This window comes from Microtus ochrogaster, chromosome 5 (genome assembly GCF_000317375.1).
Source record: "Microtus ochrogaster isolate Prairie Vole_2 chromosome 5, MicOch1.0, whole genome shotgun sequence".
NCBI lineage: Eukaryota > Metazoa > Chordata > Mammalia > Rodentia > Cricetidae > Microtus > Microtus ochrogaster.
Window position 1 is genome coordinate 14,759,838 of NC_022012.1, and position 17,878 is coordinate 14,777,715.

The window sequence follows — 17,878 nt, forward strand, 5'->3', positions numbered from 1 at the left end:
AGATAGATAGGGGCTAAAGGGGGAAATTAGATGATAGATAGATAGATGATAGATAGATAGATAGATAGATAGATAGATAGATAGATAGATAGATAGATAGATACCGATAGAGGCTAGCTGGGAAAATTAGACATGTATATATAATGTGTGTGTGTAAACGTTAGCCATTTATTAGGGTGGCCTACAGGCTTGAGTAGTCCAACAATAGCCATCTCCTGAGGGAAAGATTAAAGATCTGGAGGTTGTCAGTTGACTGGATGTCTCAGCAGTCCCAGTTTGGTGCTGGAGTCCCAGGGAAGTCCTAGAGAGCTGCCAGTTCCAGTCTTTTGGGATGCCAAAGAAGTGGGCACCAACACCAGCAAAGAATCCTTTGCTTCAGGGACAGGGTAGATGGACTTGCCAGTGAAATAGCCATCAGACCTGTAGTGAATGCTCTTACCCACTCCTTGATCCATGCTTTCGTACCATAATTGCTACCTGCCTTGTGATTTGTTTTTCTCACCTAGTAAGTTTTTTTTTGTTTGTTTGTTTCTTACTGGCTAACACCCCTGATCCTAACCTGAAAGCGTTATATAGGAATAAGTGATTTGATCTTCACATCAGCAAGAGGTATTACCACTTATCTCTACACTTTGCAGTGGGAGGGCTGTATCATTGAGAGTAAGCAAGTGGTAGAGTGAGGCTTTGAACCCACACACCACATCTTACCTTTAGTGCCCTTTCATGAGTTCATGTCACTGAGTGTCATCCTTTTTAGGTCACCTAAGCGTCTGCATTATTGAACTGGAATTGAACCTTCCCCCATTGGTGTCTTTGAAAATCATTAAGTACCCATGGCCAGTAAGATGAGTGAAGGTACTTGTACCAAGCCTGACAACTTTAGTTTGCCCTCCAGGGCCCCATGGTGGAAGGAGAGAACAGATTGCCATAAATTGTCCTCTACAGTTATCATGGCAGTCTTTCTTAGAAATGTAATAGTTTTTTTTAAAGTAACCTTTTGGTTTTTAGAGACAGGGTTTCTATGTGTAGCCCTGGCTGTACTGAACTCCCTCTGTAGACCAGGCTGGCCTCGAGCTCAGAGATCCTAATGCCTCTGCCTGCCACCACTGGCTTAAAGTAACATTTTAAAAATTTTATGCTTCACCTGCATGTATACATGAATGTGCACTATGTGCAGACCTGGTAAAATGAAAAAAATCCCTCTTTTTTGTTGTTGTTGTTTTTGAAAGCTCAGAGTCAGAAATTGGAATTTAACCTGAAGGTCTGAAAAGTAAAACAGCTAGCCACTGGCTCATACCTCTACCTCAGTCTGAAATGACGATTCTGCCTCCCAAGAATCTCAGAATGAGACTGTCTGAGAGCTGTCTTTTTTTGTTGTTGTTGTTGTTGGGGTTTTTTTCACTCTTCAAAGTTTTATTTCACTAACTTCAGGTCAAATATTTCCACTCAATTGTTTTCTGGCCAATTACCAGCCTTTTTTGACTTCCCAAAATGGTAGTACAAAAGATCTGTGGGTTGGGGAGAAGAGACCACTTTGAGAAGCATTGCATTTACTTATCTTTCACAAGGCAACAAAGTCGGTTATCTGACTGTTCAACCAAACAAAGCTGTAATAGCATCTGGGAGGGCAGACAGACAAACCAGGCTCTCTTCAACTCGTCAGAACCAGCCCTAGGAAACCTTCCACACCCACACGAAGGACACGGCTACTCATCTCTTTTCTGTTGCCACAACATTTTTCTTCTTTTAATTATCGTATCATGTAGTTTCTCAAGTCCTTCCTTTAGTTCATCTCCTGTGATTGCACAGGTGGGCTGCAGGTGCCAAGGGGTCGATGAGCTCAGTTTCCCCATTGCTAACAATTTCTCAATTTCTGAGAGAGACAGCGAGTTCCTCGGGTCTTGCTTGTTAGCAACTATAAGCTCAGGGACCCCCCTGATTTTCTGATAGCCTAGTTATTTTATGAAGTCCCATTTTGGCTTCTTCCATTCACTCCACATCTACAGAGTCCATCACGAACATGATGCCATCTGTGCATCGGGTATATGACTTCCACAGTGGCCTTAACTTCTCTTAACTACCTACATCCCATAAGTGAAAAGTGACTGTCTTGGAATTGCCCACGGTTACTTTAATTTTCTCAGTGTTAAATTCTTTGGTAGGTACAGTATTTACAAACTCATTGAAATGCAGCCTATACAAAACTGTCGTCTTCCCGGCGCAGTCCAAACCCAGAATAACAATATGAAAAGACTGAAAGGAGGGCAGGCTGGACAGGATGGAAGTCTATTTCCAGCTGCGAATGGCGTCCCAAACCGAACCAAACGTGTTCCTCTTAGTCCTCTTACAGTTTCGCTTCCTGGGTGATCGAGCTACGAGACTGCTCCTGGGCTGGAGTCGGGATCCCAACAGGGAACCATTGGCCCGCGTCTGTTGGCTGAGACCTCCGCGCAGCTCTATTTCCTCCCGTTTTACAATCCTTTCTAGTTCTGGCATTAAAGGCGTGCATTGCCAGGTTTCTCTGGCAAACTAGTGTGGCTTCTGGGATTAAAGGTGTGTGTTGTTGCGGCCTGGTCTGTAGCTGGCCATTGTGGCTGTTTTACTCTCTGCACTTCAGGCAAGTTTTATTTATTAAAATGAAATGAAATATCACTACAGGTTTTTCGAGACAGGGTTTCACTGTTTAGCTCTAGCTGCCCTCGAACTCACTTTGTAGACCAGGCTGGCCTCGAGTTTAGAGATCCGCCTGCCTCTGCCTCCCAAGTGCTCGGATTAAAGGCGTGCACCATCACCGCCCAGCTTTGCTTTGTTTTGTTTCAGACAGGGTTTCTGTGTGTAACCTTGGCTGCCTTGGAACTCACTTTGTAGACCAGGCTGGCCTCGAACTCCTGAATGCTGGTTATGCACCACCACGTCAGTTTCCTCCATAAACTGTCAATTGACTTAAACTGGTCGTCCAAGCCGCCGACCCTCTTCCCTTTCCTCATCCTAGTGGCAGTGCTATCACCCAGCCAGGACTTAGGAAGGAGCCAGATGGAGAAGGAATAAGTTAAGTAGGTTCCAAAAAAAAAAAAGACTTGGAAAGTGGGTGAATAGACTAGTGAAATGGTTAGCTTTGCAAAATCGAAAAAGGACTACTTCGCTTTGGAGGAAACAGGTGGGAAGAGGGAGAACTGAAAAGCCAAATTTAGGCTTTGGGCACTTAGCTTCTCGTCACCAAGGCAACTGTATTGCTATGGCAACGGTGAAATACAGCAAATGCACCAGATACCTCCTTATCAGCTTGCCGCTTCCGCGCAGAGGCCAACCGACCTCCGTGAGCGGCTCAATAAGGCGGACTGGCTGTCGCAGAAGCCAATCAATAAGCTCTACTCTGTGGGCTAAGCCCACCAGGAAGGTTGCAGAGACCTTTGACGCTTAAAGGGAGCCTGGGCGTCCAATGGACGTTGTTTCCAGATGGGCCAATCAGCAGTGATGTCGGGACGGGGGGCGGAGAGTACGTGCAGGGGCGGGCCAGGAAATCGCCGGTGAGTCCAATAAAATACTAGAGCGCTTGAGGCGCCGTGGGTCCGTCCAATGGACGTCTCCACTGAACGAGCCAATCAGCAGCGGCGCAGGTTGGCGCGGGGTCAGAGCCGCGGAGGCGGAGCGGGCGCTGCGGCAGGAGGGAAGATGGCGGACGAGGAGAAGCTGCCGCCGGGCTGGGAGAAGCGCATGAGTCGCAGCTCAGGTACCTCTTGCGGGTCAGCCAGGGGCCGGGCCGGGGCCTCGCGAGATTGGAGAAGTTGGGCTCTAGCTCACGGGGACAGGCGGGCCGCATCGCCGCCCTGCCTCGGGCGTGGAGGGCTGGACTCCTCCGCGGCGTAACGGGCCTGGAGAGCCAGAAACAGGCAGGAGGTGGGGGGTACGGGCACGCCCGGACCCTCGCTCACTGCTGGGCCCGGACACCCCTAAGAGACGAGGCTGCACCTCGGGGCTCCTTTGGGAGGAAGAGACCCCGACCCGGTACAGTGGGCGTGGGCCGCCCAGATCTGGGTTCTTGGGCAGCATCTGTGGCATGTGCCCGGTCATCTCCAGCGCGGGATCCTGTGACAGCGACGTCTTATAAACAGGCCGGTTCACCTCTGGGCCAGGCATGGTGCCAAGCGCTTTGAAAGAGTTCAACTTCTTTCACAAGTCTGCACGTCTGTGTGGTTCCTTTCTCCCCTATCCCTCACCTCCCTCCCTCCATCTCTATCCCGCTCACCCCTCCCTCTCCCTTCCTCTCCTTTTCCTGGCTCATTCTCTCCCTCTCCCTTCTCCTCTCTCTCTGTCGTGCCCATCTTTCAAGGAAGGGATTACTCTCATTTCCTAGTGGGGAAACGGAGGCCAGGACTCGGAAAGAACTCATCAGATGATGCTGTTCAGGGACTGGGAATGCCCTAGAATGCAGTGAGTGACTGTCCCCAGAGTCCCCTTGCCAGTGTCAGCGGCAACGCCCAGAAGAGCGACCGGCATCCCCGGTAGAGCCAGGGTCGCTGCTGCCTACAGAGCTCACTCATAATTCTTACTTATATCAGGGTGCTGGATACTGAAGACATAGTTCTCTCTGAATTAAGACGACTAGGTTTAGTGTTCTTACTTTCTTTCCCCCTTTTTAGTGGGGGGTTGGAGGTGAAAAGGCTGAATCTTACATGGACAGGTTGCTCCATCCTCCCGCTTCAGCACCCCTAAGTACTGGGATTACAGACATGCACCGCTTTGCCCAGTTTATTTATTGATATAGAATCTTTTTTAGTAAATATTAGTAGTAGCATATTTAGTGTATGTGCATGTGGCGATCAGACAATAGCTTGCAGGGGTCTCTCTGTTTCCACCATGAGAGTATCGGAGCTCAAACTCACATCTTTAGACTTGACTGAAAGCACATTTACCCTTGGGCCACTTTTTTTTTTTAATTTGCCGCTCCCTCCCTCCTCTCTCTCTCTCTCTCTCTCTCTCTCTCTCTCTCTCTCTCTCTCTCTCTCTTTCTTTCTGTGTGTGTGAGAAAGAGAGAGAGAGAGCACGCGAGCACTCTCGGACTAGTCCTGAACTTGCTGCCTATCCTAGGATGACCTTGAACCTCTGGTCTTCCTTAGCTCTGAGTGTGGGGATTACCAACACTCTAAGATAGTCTCCCGCTGTGTAGTCCAAGTTAGCGTCCAATTCAAGATTCTTGTACTTCAGCCTCTCAAGCATTGGGCTACACTCGTGTGACACCGTGCCTCGCTCTGATGTTCTTATTCTCTTGCCCCAGATTTTCAGATGAGAAAGCTGAGGTTCAGGGAGATATCCAATTACTAAAGTTTTAGTTGGATTTAGCCCTGCAGTCCATGCTCCTGTCCAGGCTGTTCATTCCTGGCCTGAGGTTGTAACCTCTAGCGTAAACGCACTTCCAGGTGGGTGTGGTAGCACATAGCTGTATTTCCAGCACCTAAGAGGCAGAAGCTGGAGGATGTCCAGTTCATAGTTAACCCCGGACTACGTAGACTTTTAAAAAAAAAATGTGTTACTATGCTTGTGCATGAAGTACCCACAGAAGCCTGAAGAGGGTGCTAGACGCCCTCAGACCAGCATTACAGACAGCAGTGAGCCTCCCTGTGTGTGTGCTGGAAATCCAGCCCCTGTCCCCTACAAGAGCAGTTTATGCTCTTAAGAATCTCTTGAGCCATTTCTCCAGTCCCCATAGTGAGGGGGAGTTTTTGTTTTACGAGATAGGGTTTTCTGTAGTTTTGGATCCTGTCCTTGTAGATCAGGTTGGCCTCGAAGTCACAGCGATCCGCCTGCCTCTGCCTCCCGGAGTGCTAGTATTTTTTTGGGGGGGGGGGTTCGAGACAGGGTTTCTCTCGGAGTGCTAGTATTAAAGTTCATGTACTACCACCACCCAGCTACCCAGCCTTTCTTGGTGCTAGGTCAGCTCTTTAACCCAGAAAGATTCTAAGCCCTTGGAGTGACCCAGAATCTTGGTCCTTCCTTCAAGCTCCTGCCAGGACCCTCCCTTCTCTTCCTCCTTTCCCTTTCACTATCCCCACCCCCACCCTCAGGTTTTGTTTTTTTTTGTTTTTTGTTTTTTTGTTTTTGTTTTTTGTTTTTTGTTTTGGAGAAACCAGATTTTTGTGTAGCCCTGGCTGTCCTGGAACTTACTCTATAGATCAGGCTGGTCTTAAACTCAAATCCACCTGCCTCTGCCTGGAATTAAAGGCGTGTGCCACCAACGCCTGGCTCAAATTGTATAGTCCAAGCTAGTCTCAAGCTTGTGACCCTCCTGTCTCCATCTCCTTCAGCAAATACAACCACAGTCAACTCTCCTTCACTTTTATTTATTTGTGTGTGTGTTTTGTTTTGTTTTTTGTTTTTTGGTTTTTTTTTTTCGAGATAGGGTTTCTCTGTGGCTTTGGAGCCTGTCCTGGAACTAGCTCTGTAGACCAGGCTGGTCTCGAACTCACAGTTTTTTTTTTTGAGACAGGGTTTTCTCCTTCAGATTTTTGTTGTTCTTGTTTTGGTTTTTCGAGACAGGGTTTCTTTGTAGCTTTGGAGGCTGTTCTGGAACTTGCTCTGTGGACCAGGCTGGCCTTGAAATCTGTCTCCTGGAGGGCTGGGATTAAAGGCGTGCCACACCGCTGCCCAGCTCCTTCAGATTTTTTGAGACAGTCTTGCAGATTTACCCTGACTGACTTCAACAGCAGATATCCATCCTCCTGCCTCAGTCTCTCTACTGCTAGGCTTATAGGTGTGCCCTACCAGACCAGGCTTTTCCCTTAAGTTTTTGATTTGTTCTCTACTTTTTGCTCCTCACTGTCTCTTAGATGTCTCTTAGATGACATCAGGCCCCATAGTAATGCTGCTTCCTTGCTCTCCAATTTAGGCTACCAGGGTAGGAAGTAAGAAGAAAGCTTTGGGCTGGGCAGTGGTGGTGAACGACTTTAATCCCAGTAGGTAGGAGATAGGCAGGTAGGTCTCTGAGTTCGAGGCTAGTCTGGTGTACAGAGTGAGTTCTGGAACAGCTAAAGCTACACAGAGAATCCCTATCTTGAAACCCTCCCTCCCCCAAAAAGAATAGAGCTTTGGAAGTATCTACCTCTTGTTTATACACAAGGCATAGTGGTTGCTGCTGTGAGCGAGATAGAGGAGGTGATGCCTGGGTTTTGTTTGCAGTGAGTTGATGGATAGAAACAGTCATGTTCTTACCTTTTTGGTGAATGTGTGATACTGGAACTTGAAACTAGAACCTCACAAATGCCAGGCAAGCACTGTATCTGAGCTGGAACCCCAGGCCCACGGTATTTTGTTTGCTTATGTATTTTTGAAATTGGATCCCCTGTAGCCAAAATTGCTCTCAAACTCTATAGCTGAGGATGCTCTCAAACTCTATAGCTGAGGATGAACTTTGATTTCATGTATTTTGTAGGATGGCTTGTGCACATGTGGAGGTCAGAGGGCATCTTAAGGTGGGTGGGTTCTCTTTCTACTAAGCAAGTTCCTGAAGCTCAAACTCAGGTGGTCAGACTCTGGCGAGCTCCTTTATCTGCTGAGCCATCATGCAAAACTGGCAGTTGTGGTTTTTTGTTGTTTTTTGTTTTGTTTTTTCTGATTTGCTGGTTTAGTGCCTATCTCTCTCTACCTAGAGCATTAATACAGTCCTGTCTGAAACAAGTCCTGGTGGGTGGGGACAGTATCCTCCCATGCCTATAGCACAGGGTAGAACAGGAAATGGGTCTGCTAAAGAAAATACCTCCCAAGCCAGTCCTCATCCTGGCTTTCAGGATGGAGTCCTCAACCCAGCCTCAGCTGAACTAGGTGCTACTCTCCCCCAGGTCGGGTATACTACTTCAATCACATCACCAATGCCAGCCAGTGGGAGCGGCCCAGTGGCGGCAGCAGTGTTGGAGGCAGTAGCAAGAATGGCCAGGGAGAGCCAGCCAGGGTGCGCTGCTCGCACTTGCTGGTGAAGCACAGCCAGTCTCGGAGGCCCTCATCCTGGCGGCAGGAAAAGATCACCAGGAGCAAGGAGGAGGCCCTGGAGCTGATCAATGGTGAGCGGGGGAGATGGGGACTTGTTGGGGGGTCTCAGTTCATTTTCTTGATCCTGTGACAGAATAACCCTGACAGAGGCCAGCAAGAGGGTTCAGCCAACACAGGCACTTGCTGCTAAACCTGAGGACCTGCATTCTGTTCCCAGAATTCCCGTGATGGAAGGAGAGAGCCTGCTCCTCGGAGTTGTTTTCTCACCTTTTAAGTTTAAAAAGAAAACAATACACAGTTTAGGGGAGAAAGGTTTGTTTGGACTCACATCAGTTCCAGGTCACAGTTCACAACAAAAAAGTCATAGTGGCAAGAGTGGGTGCCATCATGGTGTCAGGAACAAAGAGCCATGTGCCTGTGCTGGTGTTCCATTTGCCATCCTCTGTCTTGGGTTGGGATCCCCTACCCGGGGTCCTGCCAACAAGTAAGATGGATCCCTCATATCAGTTAACATGATCGGGATAATTCCCCCAGGATCCACAGCAGCCCATCTTCCAGGTTATTCCAGTTCCTGCCAAACTGACAAGAAGTACTACCCATCGTGGGGGCCTTGTAGAAGGGGGCCACCAAACCCTCCACCCAGTCCGCTCAGCTGTCACTTCTAGAGAAGTGCCTGCATTGTACTGGGGTTGTAGCTCAGTTGTTAGCATGCTACCTAGCTTGCAGGAAGCCCTGGCTTCAGTACTAGACCCTGTGAATCCAGCATCTGTAATCTCAGCATAGAGATAGATAAAGGATCAGAAACTCAAGCTTGGTGATGTGATGGAAAGACACTTGCCAGTAAACCTGAGGGCCTGAATTCAGTTCCTGGAACCCACACAGTTGAAGAAGAGAACCACCTCCCTCAAGCTGTCCTCTGGCCTCAGTGAAAACACTGTCATGTGTGCAGAAATAAATACAATTTTTAGGGGCTGGAGAGATGACTCAGTGGTTAATTACATTGCCTGCTCTTCCAAAGGTCCTGAGTTCGATTCCCAGCAACCACATGGTGGCTCACAACCATCTGTAATGAGGTCTGGTACCCTCTTCTGGCTAGCTGTATACATAATAAATAAATAAATAAGTAAATATTTAAAAAAAATACAATTTTTAAAAAGATTTATTATGTATACAGAGTTCTGCCTGAATATATGCCTGCAGGCCAGAAGAGGGCACCAGATCTTACTATAGATGGTTGTGAGCCACCATGCAGTTGCTGGGAATTGAACTCAGGACCTCTGGAAGAGCAACCAGTGCTCTTAACCTCTAAGCCATCTCTCCAGCCCCTGCAATTTTATTTATTTATCTATCCATCTATCTATCTATTTATTTATTTTGAGTTCTGGGTCCAACATAATGAGTTCAAGGCCAGCCTAGGCTACTTGAAGACCTTGAAAAGAAGTATCTACACGGGAGATGAACTCGGCCCACATATGATGGAGGAAGGTCATTGGTTAATTAAATAAAGAAGCTGCTTGCCCTGATAGGTTAAAACAGGAGGGAGGAGTAAACAGAGCAGAGAACTCTGGGAGGAAGAGGAAGTGAGGTCAGACTCCACAGCTCTGCTCTCGGGAGCAGATGCCTCAGAGAGACGCCATGCTCCCCGCTCCTGGAAAGATACACTCCCGGTAAGACCGGTGCTCACTAAGACCGGTGCTCACAGATTATTAGAGATGGGTTGATCGGGATATCAAAATTAGCCAGTAAGGGCTAGAGCTAAAGGGCCAAGCGGTGATTAAATGAACACAGTGTCCGTGTAATTATTTCGGGTAGAGCTAGCCATGTGGGCGGCCGGGTGCCGGGACGCAGCCCACCGCTCCTATTTCTACACACATAGGCCCCTCTCTCTTTTCTTTCTACTTGCATTTGGAGTGACCAGGTCTAGAAAGCCAGCGTAGTGGCTGTGTCTGCTAAGCTCTGTGTTCTGGGAGACTCAGCCTCACTCAAGACTCAGTTTTCTCTTCTGTAAAATGAATGAGTGTTAACCATTGTAGCAATGCAGTGATAGGAGGCAGTTTTGGTCATTAGAGAGGGACCGGGGCATCTGTGGGTAGGTCTGGTGAGCACAGCACTGGCTGGCTCTGCAGAGTGATAGTCAGTTTTGTCCCACAGGCAGAGGCTGGCCACTTTTCCTTTGTAATTTACAGCAAGGTTGGCAGACTTTGTTGTTGAATCATTCTTTGTTTTGTTTTTAAACTGCCTATTTTTGATAAATATATGTATGTGTCTTTTGCCTACTTGTACGTATGTGTACCTTGTGTGTGCCTGGTGTCAGAGGAGGCTAGAAAAGGCATTGCGTTCCCTAAAATTGGAAGTAGATTTGTGAGCTACCATGTGGTTGTTGGAAACTGAACCCAAGATTTTTGTAAGAGCAGCCAGTGCTTTTAACTTCTAAGCTGTCTCTTCAGTCTGTGTGCGCGCGCGTGTGTGCATGCATGCTAGGTAGCTTAGGTGACAGAAGTTTCTTTTCCAAGGTTCTAGAAAAGTGCATGCCTCATGCCTTTCCCCAAGATTGACTCTCACTAGCCACCACAGACCTGTGCCTTCTCACCTTCCTCATCAGGTTCCTGGTGAGATAGCTTTTCTTGTCTTGCAGACAGCTGCTTCTGTTGTGTCCTTTGGCGACCTTGGCTACTTTATGTTTGTTCCCCCTACCCCACCCCTTTACTGATAGAGCTTATACAGCTTAGGCTGACTTTTAAACTCCCCGCGTAGCCAAGGGTAACCTTGAACTTCTGACCTGTCCACCTCTAGCTTCTAAGTACTAGGATTTTAGGTTTATGCCACCATTCCTAGGTTGGAGATTGAACCTGGGGCCTGGTGCGGGAAGGTGAGCACTCTGCCAATTGAGCTAAAACCTTAGCCTAACAGTATCTCTTTTTATGAACAGGTGCTTATCATTTCAGGGCCCACCCTTGTAAACTCCTTATCTCCAAGGATAGTAATATCAGGAACCAGGACTTCTTCATTGTGAATATCGGGACATTAATTATCATGCAGCCTATAACAGAGCAATGAGCATTTATGTCTGTCAAGGACTTGTTCTGCATCAGCCTTGACTATGACAGTCACACATTCGTCTCTCAGAATAACCCTCTGAAGTAAGAGCTCCCATTAACCCATTATTTTTTTTTTCTTTTACACTCATTTATTTGTATGCATGCAAGCATGCCACTGCAGACATGTTGAGGTTAGAGGAAAACCTGCAGGAGTTGGTTCTCCTGTTCCACTGTGGGGGTCCTGAGGGTGGAGCTCAAATAGTCAGGGATGGCACAAGCACCTTTACCCACTGAACCATCTCCCTGGCTCCCCAATGCCTCAATTCATAGAACAGTCATTTTATGAGGCTCCCAGAAGCAGAATCAACCCTCCTTTTGGCCATTGGATATTCATAAGGCTGGGCAACCACAGAATAGAATCAGATCCAGCAATTGGAATTAGAGCATGGCCTGACTCTCTTCTGAGCCTTAGACTGCTGAGCCCACACATGTCTGCAGAGATGGATATTCATCTGTTAGGCTTGCTGTCTAGGGGGCTCCTGAATGCCCTTTTCTTAGTCACTGTTCTGTTGCTGTGAAGAGACACCATGACCAAGGCAGCTCTTGTAAAAGCAAGCATTTAATTGGGGGCTTGCTTACCATTTCAGAGGTTAGTCCATTATTGTCATAGCAGGGAGCATGGTGGCACAATTGGCACTGGAGAAGTAGCTGAGAACTTTTTTGGTTTTTCGAGACAGGGTTTCTCTGTGGTTTTGGAGCCTGTCCTGGAACTAGCTCTGTAGACCAGGCTGGTCTCAAACTCCCAGAGATCCGCCTGCCTCTGCCTGGGATTAAAGGCGTGCGCCACCACCGCCCGGCTCCTGGCAATACACTTTCTCCAACAAGGCCACACCTCCTAATCCTTCTAATCCTTTCAAACATTTTCACTCTTTGGTGACTAGGAATTCAAATATATGAGCCTATGGGGGTTTTCATATTCAAATCACCACAATCCCAAAGCAAGTAGAAGGCCCTATTCCAGTGTGGGAGCTCTGGAGAGGCTGCTCCCAAAGGGAGAATTCTCCCCCAGAGTCCTGGTGGGGTGCTGTTCCGTCCTGCCTCCCAGTGAGGCTGGGATTTGTCCTGGAGGAAGCCCAGGAAGTCTGGCCTCAGCTCTTGAGTACAGAGGTCCAGGTGACAAAAAGCAAGAGATGGCAGTGTCTCTAGAATAGTGATAGGTCCCTATCTCCTTCCTCATGGCTAGTTTTTACTTCACTTATTCATGAATTCCTTAGCCTCCAGGAACTCCTGTCTAGTGCACAGGTACAGGGTTGGGGAGCATTGGTAAACAAGGAAACCTGGCTGAATTTTTTTTTGTGACAGTTTCTCATTATGTAGCCCAGATTGCCTCAGTGTCCTGAGTGCCAGGATTCATAGGCATGCACCATCCAGCCCAGTGCTTTCATTATTAAACAGCTGTAACTTGACAATGAGTAAGAAACTATAGCTAGTGGGGAGGGGATAGCTGGAGAGATAACTCAGCTGACTACTCTTCCAGAGGACTGGGTTCAATTCCCAGCACCCATAAAATTATCAACTGTCTATAACTCCAAAGATCTGACACTCTCACATAGGGATACATAGAGGCAAAGCACCAAATGCTCATAAAATAAAAATAAATTAAAAAAAAGAAAGAAATGGGCTGGAGAGATGGCTCAGAGGTTGGGAGCACTGATTGCTCTTCTAGAGGTCCTGAGTTCAATTCCTGGCAATCACATGGTAGCTCACAGCCATCTGTAGTGAGATCTGGTGCCCTCTTCTGGCCAGCAAGCATACAGACAGACAGAACACTGTATACATAAAAAATAAATAAATCTTGAAAGAAAGAAGGAAGGAAGGAAGATAGAAAGGAAAGAAAGAAAGAAAGAAAGAAAGAAAGAAAGAAAGAAAGAAAGAAAGAAAGAAAGAAAGAAACCCTATTATATCTGGCCATGGCTACATCTAGGTGGGCAGATTTGGGGTATATCCTTTGTTCTCCACAGAAGAACATAGGGAGTCCAGTGCTGTGAAGGTGGGCCTGGGAATTCAGCCAGGCGTCCAGGGAGAGTAGAAACAGGACTTTAATACATGAGAGTCAGTCACTGATATGACTCATTCTGTACAAGGGGACTCTTAATACCATGTCTTCCAGATAGATGTCACCATGATATGCAGGTCAAACCACATGGCCTTGTGTGCCTCTGATGGGCAGTGCTTTGTGGTGACAACCACTTCTGACCAAGGCAGCAAGGATAGGCAGAACAGAGGGGAACTGGGGAGCCCCTGATAGTCAGGTGTACCCTGGCAGTATGCAGACCAAGCACCAGAGTAGCTGCCTTGCAATGCATTCAGATAGGGGTGCCGTCTGGGCTCTCAGTCATACTGCTTGCCCTGTGTGCCAAGCATTGACCCTACAGAAGCCTGAGGCCAAGAGCCCTTGGGAAGTGGTTGGGTTTCTAGGCTTCAAGATAATGGTTGTAGCAGTAGTAGCTGTCAGACAGGGCACCATTGGGACCTTCAGTGGTGTGCACACTGGGCTGCTCACAGGTATTCAGAAACCTTTTGAAGATCAGGCAGGAAGAATGGGTAAGTGGAAGTCTAGGAGCAGCTGTGTCAGGCCACCCTGACATGCAAAGAGCTCATTGTGGAGTCTATTGTGACAATGCATGCTTATGACCCCAACACTCCAGAAGCTGAGGGTTCAGGGAGAGCCCAGGCTGCATAGGAGGCTCTATCTCAGAAATAAAAGAACAGGGTTCCCTGGGGAGTCTCTGCCAGGCCAGCTGGGAAAGCTTTGGGGGCTGCTCAAGTCAGAGTGGCTATCCTGGGCATCTGTGTGATGGCTGCAAGTTGGGCAGGAGTAGGGGACAGAGGATCTTGTGTGTCACAGGCTTTTTGGTCCACCTCAGGCACTGCCTGGATTGAGGTGCCTGGCAGCTCCCCACCTAGCAAGTGTCAGTGTGTGTATAACATAATCTCCCATGCAGCCGCATGCATGTGCGCCCTGCTCCTGAGACATGCGTCATACAGACATGGTGTCGCACTGCCCTGAGCCTCAGTCCTTTACATATTGTTGTTGTTTGTTATTTTGTTTTGATGGTTGGCAAGTGTGTTTGAAGGTTAGAAGACAACTTACAGGAGTTGGTTCTTCTTTCCACCATTGTGGACTCCGGAGATGGAACTCAGGCAGCCTTTATGACATGTGACTTTGTTGTTATTTTGAGACTGCTTCAGTCACCATTCACCTTCTTCTCCATAGCCCTGACCTCCTGACCCTACAGGAGAGTCACGGCCTAGTGGAGATGCTTTAATGCTTCCTGGGCTCTGCCAGTCGTGGCGCCTGTTGTGTGGCTTGCCTGTGGAACAGTTGTGTGGACTCTCACACACTGCCCTTACAGCCTCACCTCAGGGTATCTTCTGTGCCTCTCGTGTTGCATGGGTAGGGACTCCTGATGCCCACCGCTGAAGATGCCACCAGCTTCTGTGCAGAGCTTGGCTGCATACTCCTGCGGTCTCCAGAGCCTTGAGACCGACTGCCCCAGGACTGCCCAGGGGTGGGCAGTCATTCGCTGTGAGGTTCCAACTCTGTTTTTGTCCAGGGCTGAGAAGAGGTCACTGAGTGTGTGGGGCTGCTTCTTGTACATCTATGGGTGACTAGCCCACCTATAAGGTCATACTATGACCACCGGTGCATGGGGATGACCGACAGGTTTGCACCCTGGGGACATGTCGTGCATGTGGGAAGACTGTCTTCATGGGTGCACATGATAAGGACACAGGATTGGTTGCTTGGATATGATGGGGTGGGAATTGTTATTGGAGGGCAGTAGCATATCTCTATATGCACTGGCCCAGCTCCTAGGAGTAGCTTGCTCTCCCCTTGTTCCCCTGCAGGCTACATCCAGAAGATTAAGTCAGGAGAAGAAGATTTTGAATCTCTGGCCTCACAGTTCAGCGACTGCAGCTCTGCCAAAGCCAGGGGAGACCTTGGTGCCTTCAGCAGAGGTGGGCAAGAACCACACCCAGTCCCTTCCCTATGATGTTGGGGGTGGTTGAGCCCACGAAGGAAGGGAGACCCTACTCTGCCTTCATGGTCCACCAGGTGGCAGCACAGCCCTCAGATTTCCTGGCCTGTGTTTCTTGTGCTGCAAAAGGAATGTAAAACCTTTTCCCTGGTATCTTCCCTCCAAGATCATTGTCCCTTCCTAGGCCCATCAAGGTGACTCTGTTCTGTCGATGGCATCTACTGGCAGAGCTATAGGACGGGATCCCTGAGAACTCCTCTTCTCCTGTCACCCAGAATCCTGTTTTCCCCTTTGGCAGGTGTGGAAAATGGGCAAGGTCAGGTCCAGATAGGCAGCCCAGAGCTCAGGCTTGTGTGCCAAGGGCAGAGGGAATCAGGATCTCTCCCTCCTCACTTCTCTCCTTCATCTCCTTTGCATGCGCTGGGAATGTGAGGTGTTGGGCACCTGCCTGGGAGAGGGAGCCTAGTGAGGCCCTCTGCTGTCAGCCCAAGCTACCTGCAGGACAGACTGTGTTCAGCTGGAAGTCAGAGTTTATCATGCAGTGTGTCTAAGAGCACAGCACGGCTCTGCCTGCCATCCCTCATGCTGTCCTTGGGCTTCCCAGAGCCACAGCTCAGCACTGCACAGCGACAGGGCCATAAACCCTGTGATGAATGTGCTGAGACTAGGCGCAGGCAGGAGCCCCATCTGTCATGCAGCCCGTGCCTGACCCCCACTGCCTCTGCTGTTTCTCACAGGTCAGATGCAGAAACCGTTTGAGGATGCATCGTTTGCTCTACGGACAGGGGAGATGAGTGGGCCAGTGTTCACAGATTCGGGCATCCATATCATCCTGCGCACAGAATGAGGGCAGGCGCCTGGCCAGCCAGCCCATGGACGCCCTTCCTGCTACTGTCACACAGTATTTATTGTTCCTGAAATGGCTTGGAGAGGGGCTCTAGATAGTAACTCTGAGCTCCCTACTTCCTGTTTGACCCCATTTGGGGCTGTCCTAGCCAGGCTTCTTCTGAAGGAATCAACTTCAGAAGGGCAGTGGGGGTATGGAAGCCCCAGGCTCATGGGGTCAAAGGTGACCTGACACCCAGGTCTCAGAGGCAGGCAGGAGGGCCTTGTTTCTTGTTAGTTTTATGCTCTGTTCCTCTGTTCAGTTGCAAAAAGCAGACGCTGCACACCTGGCGATGCAGCACCTCAGCCTCGGGTGTGATGCAGCGCCCATGCACCTCCATTAAATCTGGAACCACTGGCTGGTGGTCTTGTATCTCATTATCTTCGCGATGAGGTGTGAGGCCCTGTCTCAAGAAGGGAACTGTCATTCACCATGCCCCAAGCCCAGGTGTCCAAACTGTTTTCCAGTCCTAAGAAGCTTCCTTTTCCAGGGCCTGGGGGTGATGGCAAGAATTTTTCCCACTAGATAGACTTCCAGGGCAGCAAGATACCTCTGGGCCCCACCAGTCCAGACCCAGTTATGCCAGCTCCCCTGGAGACTGTTCAAGGACACACAGACCACCCTTGCACACCCCACTTCCATCTGGTAGATCTGGAGAGATCCTGGGGCAACCTGGCTCAACACCTGCCTTGGCACACCCTATCCCCAGCACACACAGAGATTGCCTACTGGTGAGAACATACTGCATCCAGCATCTGCCACCCACTTCTGGCTGGTTATTCCTGGGTTCAGCCACCAGACCTAGCACCCTCCAGATGCTGTTTCCATGGCAACAGAGGCCCCTTCGACTGGAGTAAAGGGGGGCTTTGTCAGTTCCCAGAAGAACAGGGATCCTGGTAGAGGGAACTGGGGAATGGATGTTGCTATGAGTGGCAGCTGGGAGAAGAAGGAACGGGCTCCCCCACCTTGGCTAGGGGGCCCATGTCTCCTAAGACTGCCCCTGAGCCTAGCTTGGCCTGAGGGCTCAGAATTCAATAAGGTTTCTGTCTAACCTACAAGTGATGGGGCCAGCCTGGTTGGTGGGGGTGGCTGCAACCAGTAAGGCTTGGAGACCAAAGCAATATTAAGCCTGGACCCCAAGGGAGCCCTCCCTCCCCACAGGCCTGAGTCTTCTGAAGTCACCTGAGCTCCCATCTGGCTGCTTTCTACAGCAGTCGCTCTTTGCCAGCTGCCTGCTGGAGCATTTGTCATTAGGAAGGTTTAATGAGTTTCTTCCCAGCTCAGGCAGGCACCTCCAGCAAAACGTTCTCCTGTGGGCCAGTGGGTCCTCAAGGCAGTCACAGCTTTACTGTCTTGTAACAGTTGGGTGGGCTCAGGAGGTAGTGGAACCCCTCCAAGTATGATGGTGCCTTTGTGGGGGAGGAGAGGACCCCTATCCCGGCTTGGAATATCAAGAGCTCTGGAAGGATCTCTCCAAGGCTGCTGCCACATCTGAACCACTACCTGTGAGAAGCAGGCATTACCACAGTGGTAATTTGTGCATCCCGTATATGGCCATGTGACTTGGTATCTGTGTTCTCTATGACCCTGACCCTCCATGTGGGGTCTGTCCTTTTTTACCCCAGCCAACCCCTTCCCTTATCTCTATATAGTGGTGAAAACCTAAGACTGAACATGGCTGTTAGACAAATGTGCCCCGGGAGCCCACTCAGTGTCCCCACATGTATTATTAACTACCTGTGGTTTTCCTCACCTGCTCCAAGTTCCCACCCAGGCCTGCTAGGGAACTGGCAATAAATCCTGGGCCTTTAGGATGACAACAGCACCCCTCCTTCCCTCTCTCCCTCTCCCCACCCCCTATTGGGATTGAAACTTGTCTTTGTGCAGACTCCACTGCTCATTCTTTTTTTTTAATTTATTTATTTATTAAA

The 17,878-nt window shown here is 49.1% G+C and overlaps 1 protein-coding gene and 1 pseudogene across 1 annotated transcript; one reads left to right on the plus strand and one right to left on the minus strand.

Moving 5' to 3' along the window:
- Positions 1 to 1,706: 1,706 nt before the first annotated feature.
- On the minus strand, positions 1,707 to 2,496 carry LOC101982553 (annotated as a pseudogene).
- Positions 2,497 to 3,635: 1,139 nt separating this feature from the next.
- Positions 3,636 to 16,305, plus strand: Pin1 (peptidylprolyl cis/trans isomerase, NIMA-interacting 1). The gene is made up of 4 exons (XM_005346859.3): positions 3,636 to 3,730; positions 7,833 to 8,051; positions 14,931 to 15,041; positions 15,799 to 16,305. The coding sequence occupies exons 1-4, from the start codon at positions 3,673 to 3,675 to the stop codon at positions 15,906 to 15,908; spliced, it is 498 nt and encodes a 165-aa protein (XP_005346916.1). The 5' UTR covers positions 3,636 to 3,672; the 3' UTR covers positions 15,909 to 16,305.
- The last annotated feature ends 1,573 nt before the right edge of the window (positions 16,306 to 17,878 follow it).

What these genes read in the sequence shown, in the direction of transcription:
- Pin1 (XM_005346859.3), top strand. Translation starts at nt 3,673, where the DNA reads ATGGCGGACGAGGAGAAGCTGCCGCCGGGCTGGGAGAAGCGCATGAGT. An exon ending in GCGCATGAGTCGCAGCTCAG is followed by an intron (nt 3,731 to 7,832) that starts GTACCTCTTGCG and finishes ACTCTCCCCCAG; the next exon opens with GTCGGGTATACTACTTCAAT. An exon ending in GGCCCTGGAGCTGATCAATG is followed by an intron (nt 8,052 to 14,930) that starts GTGAGCGGGGGA and finishes GTTCCCCTGCAG; the next exon opens with GCTACATCCAGAAGATTAAG.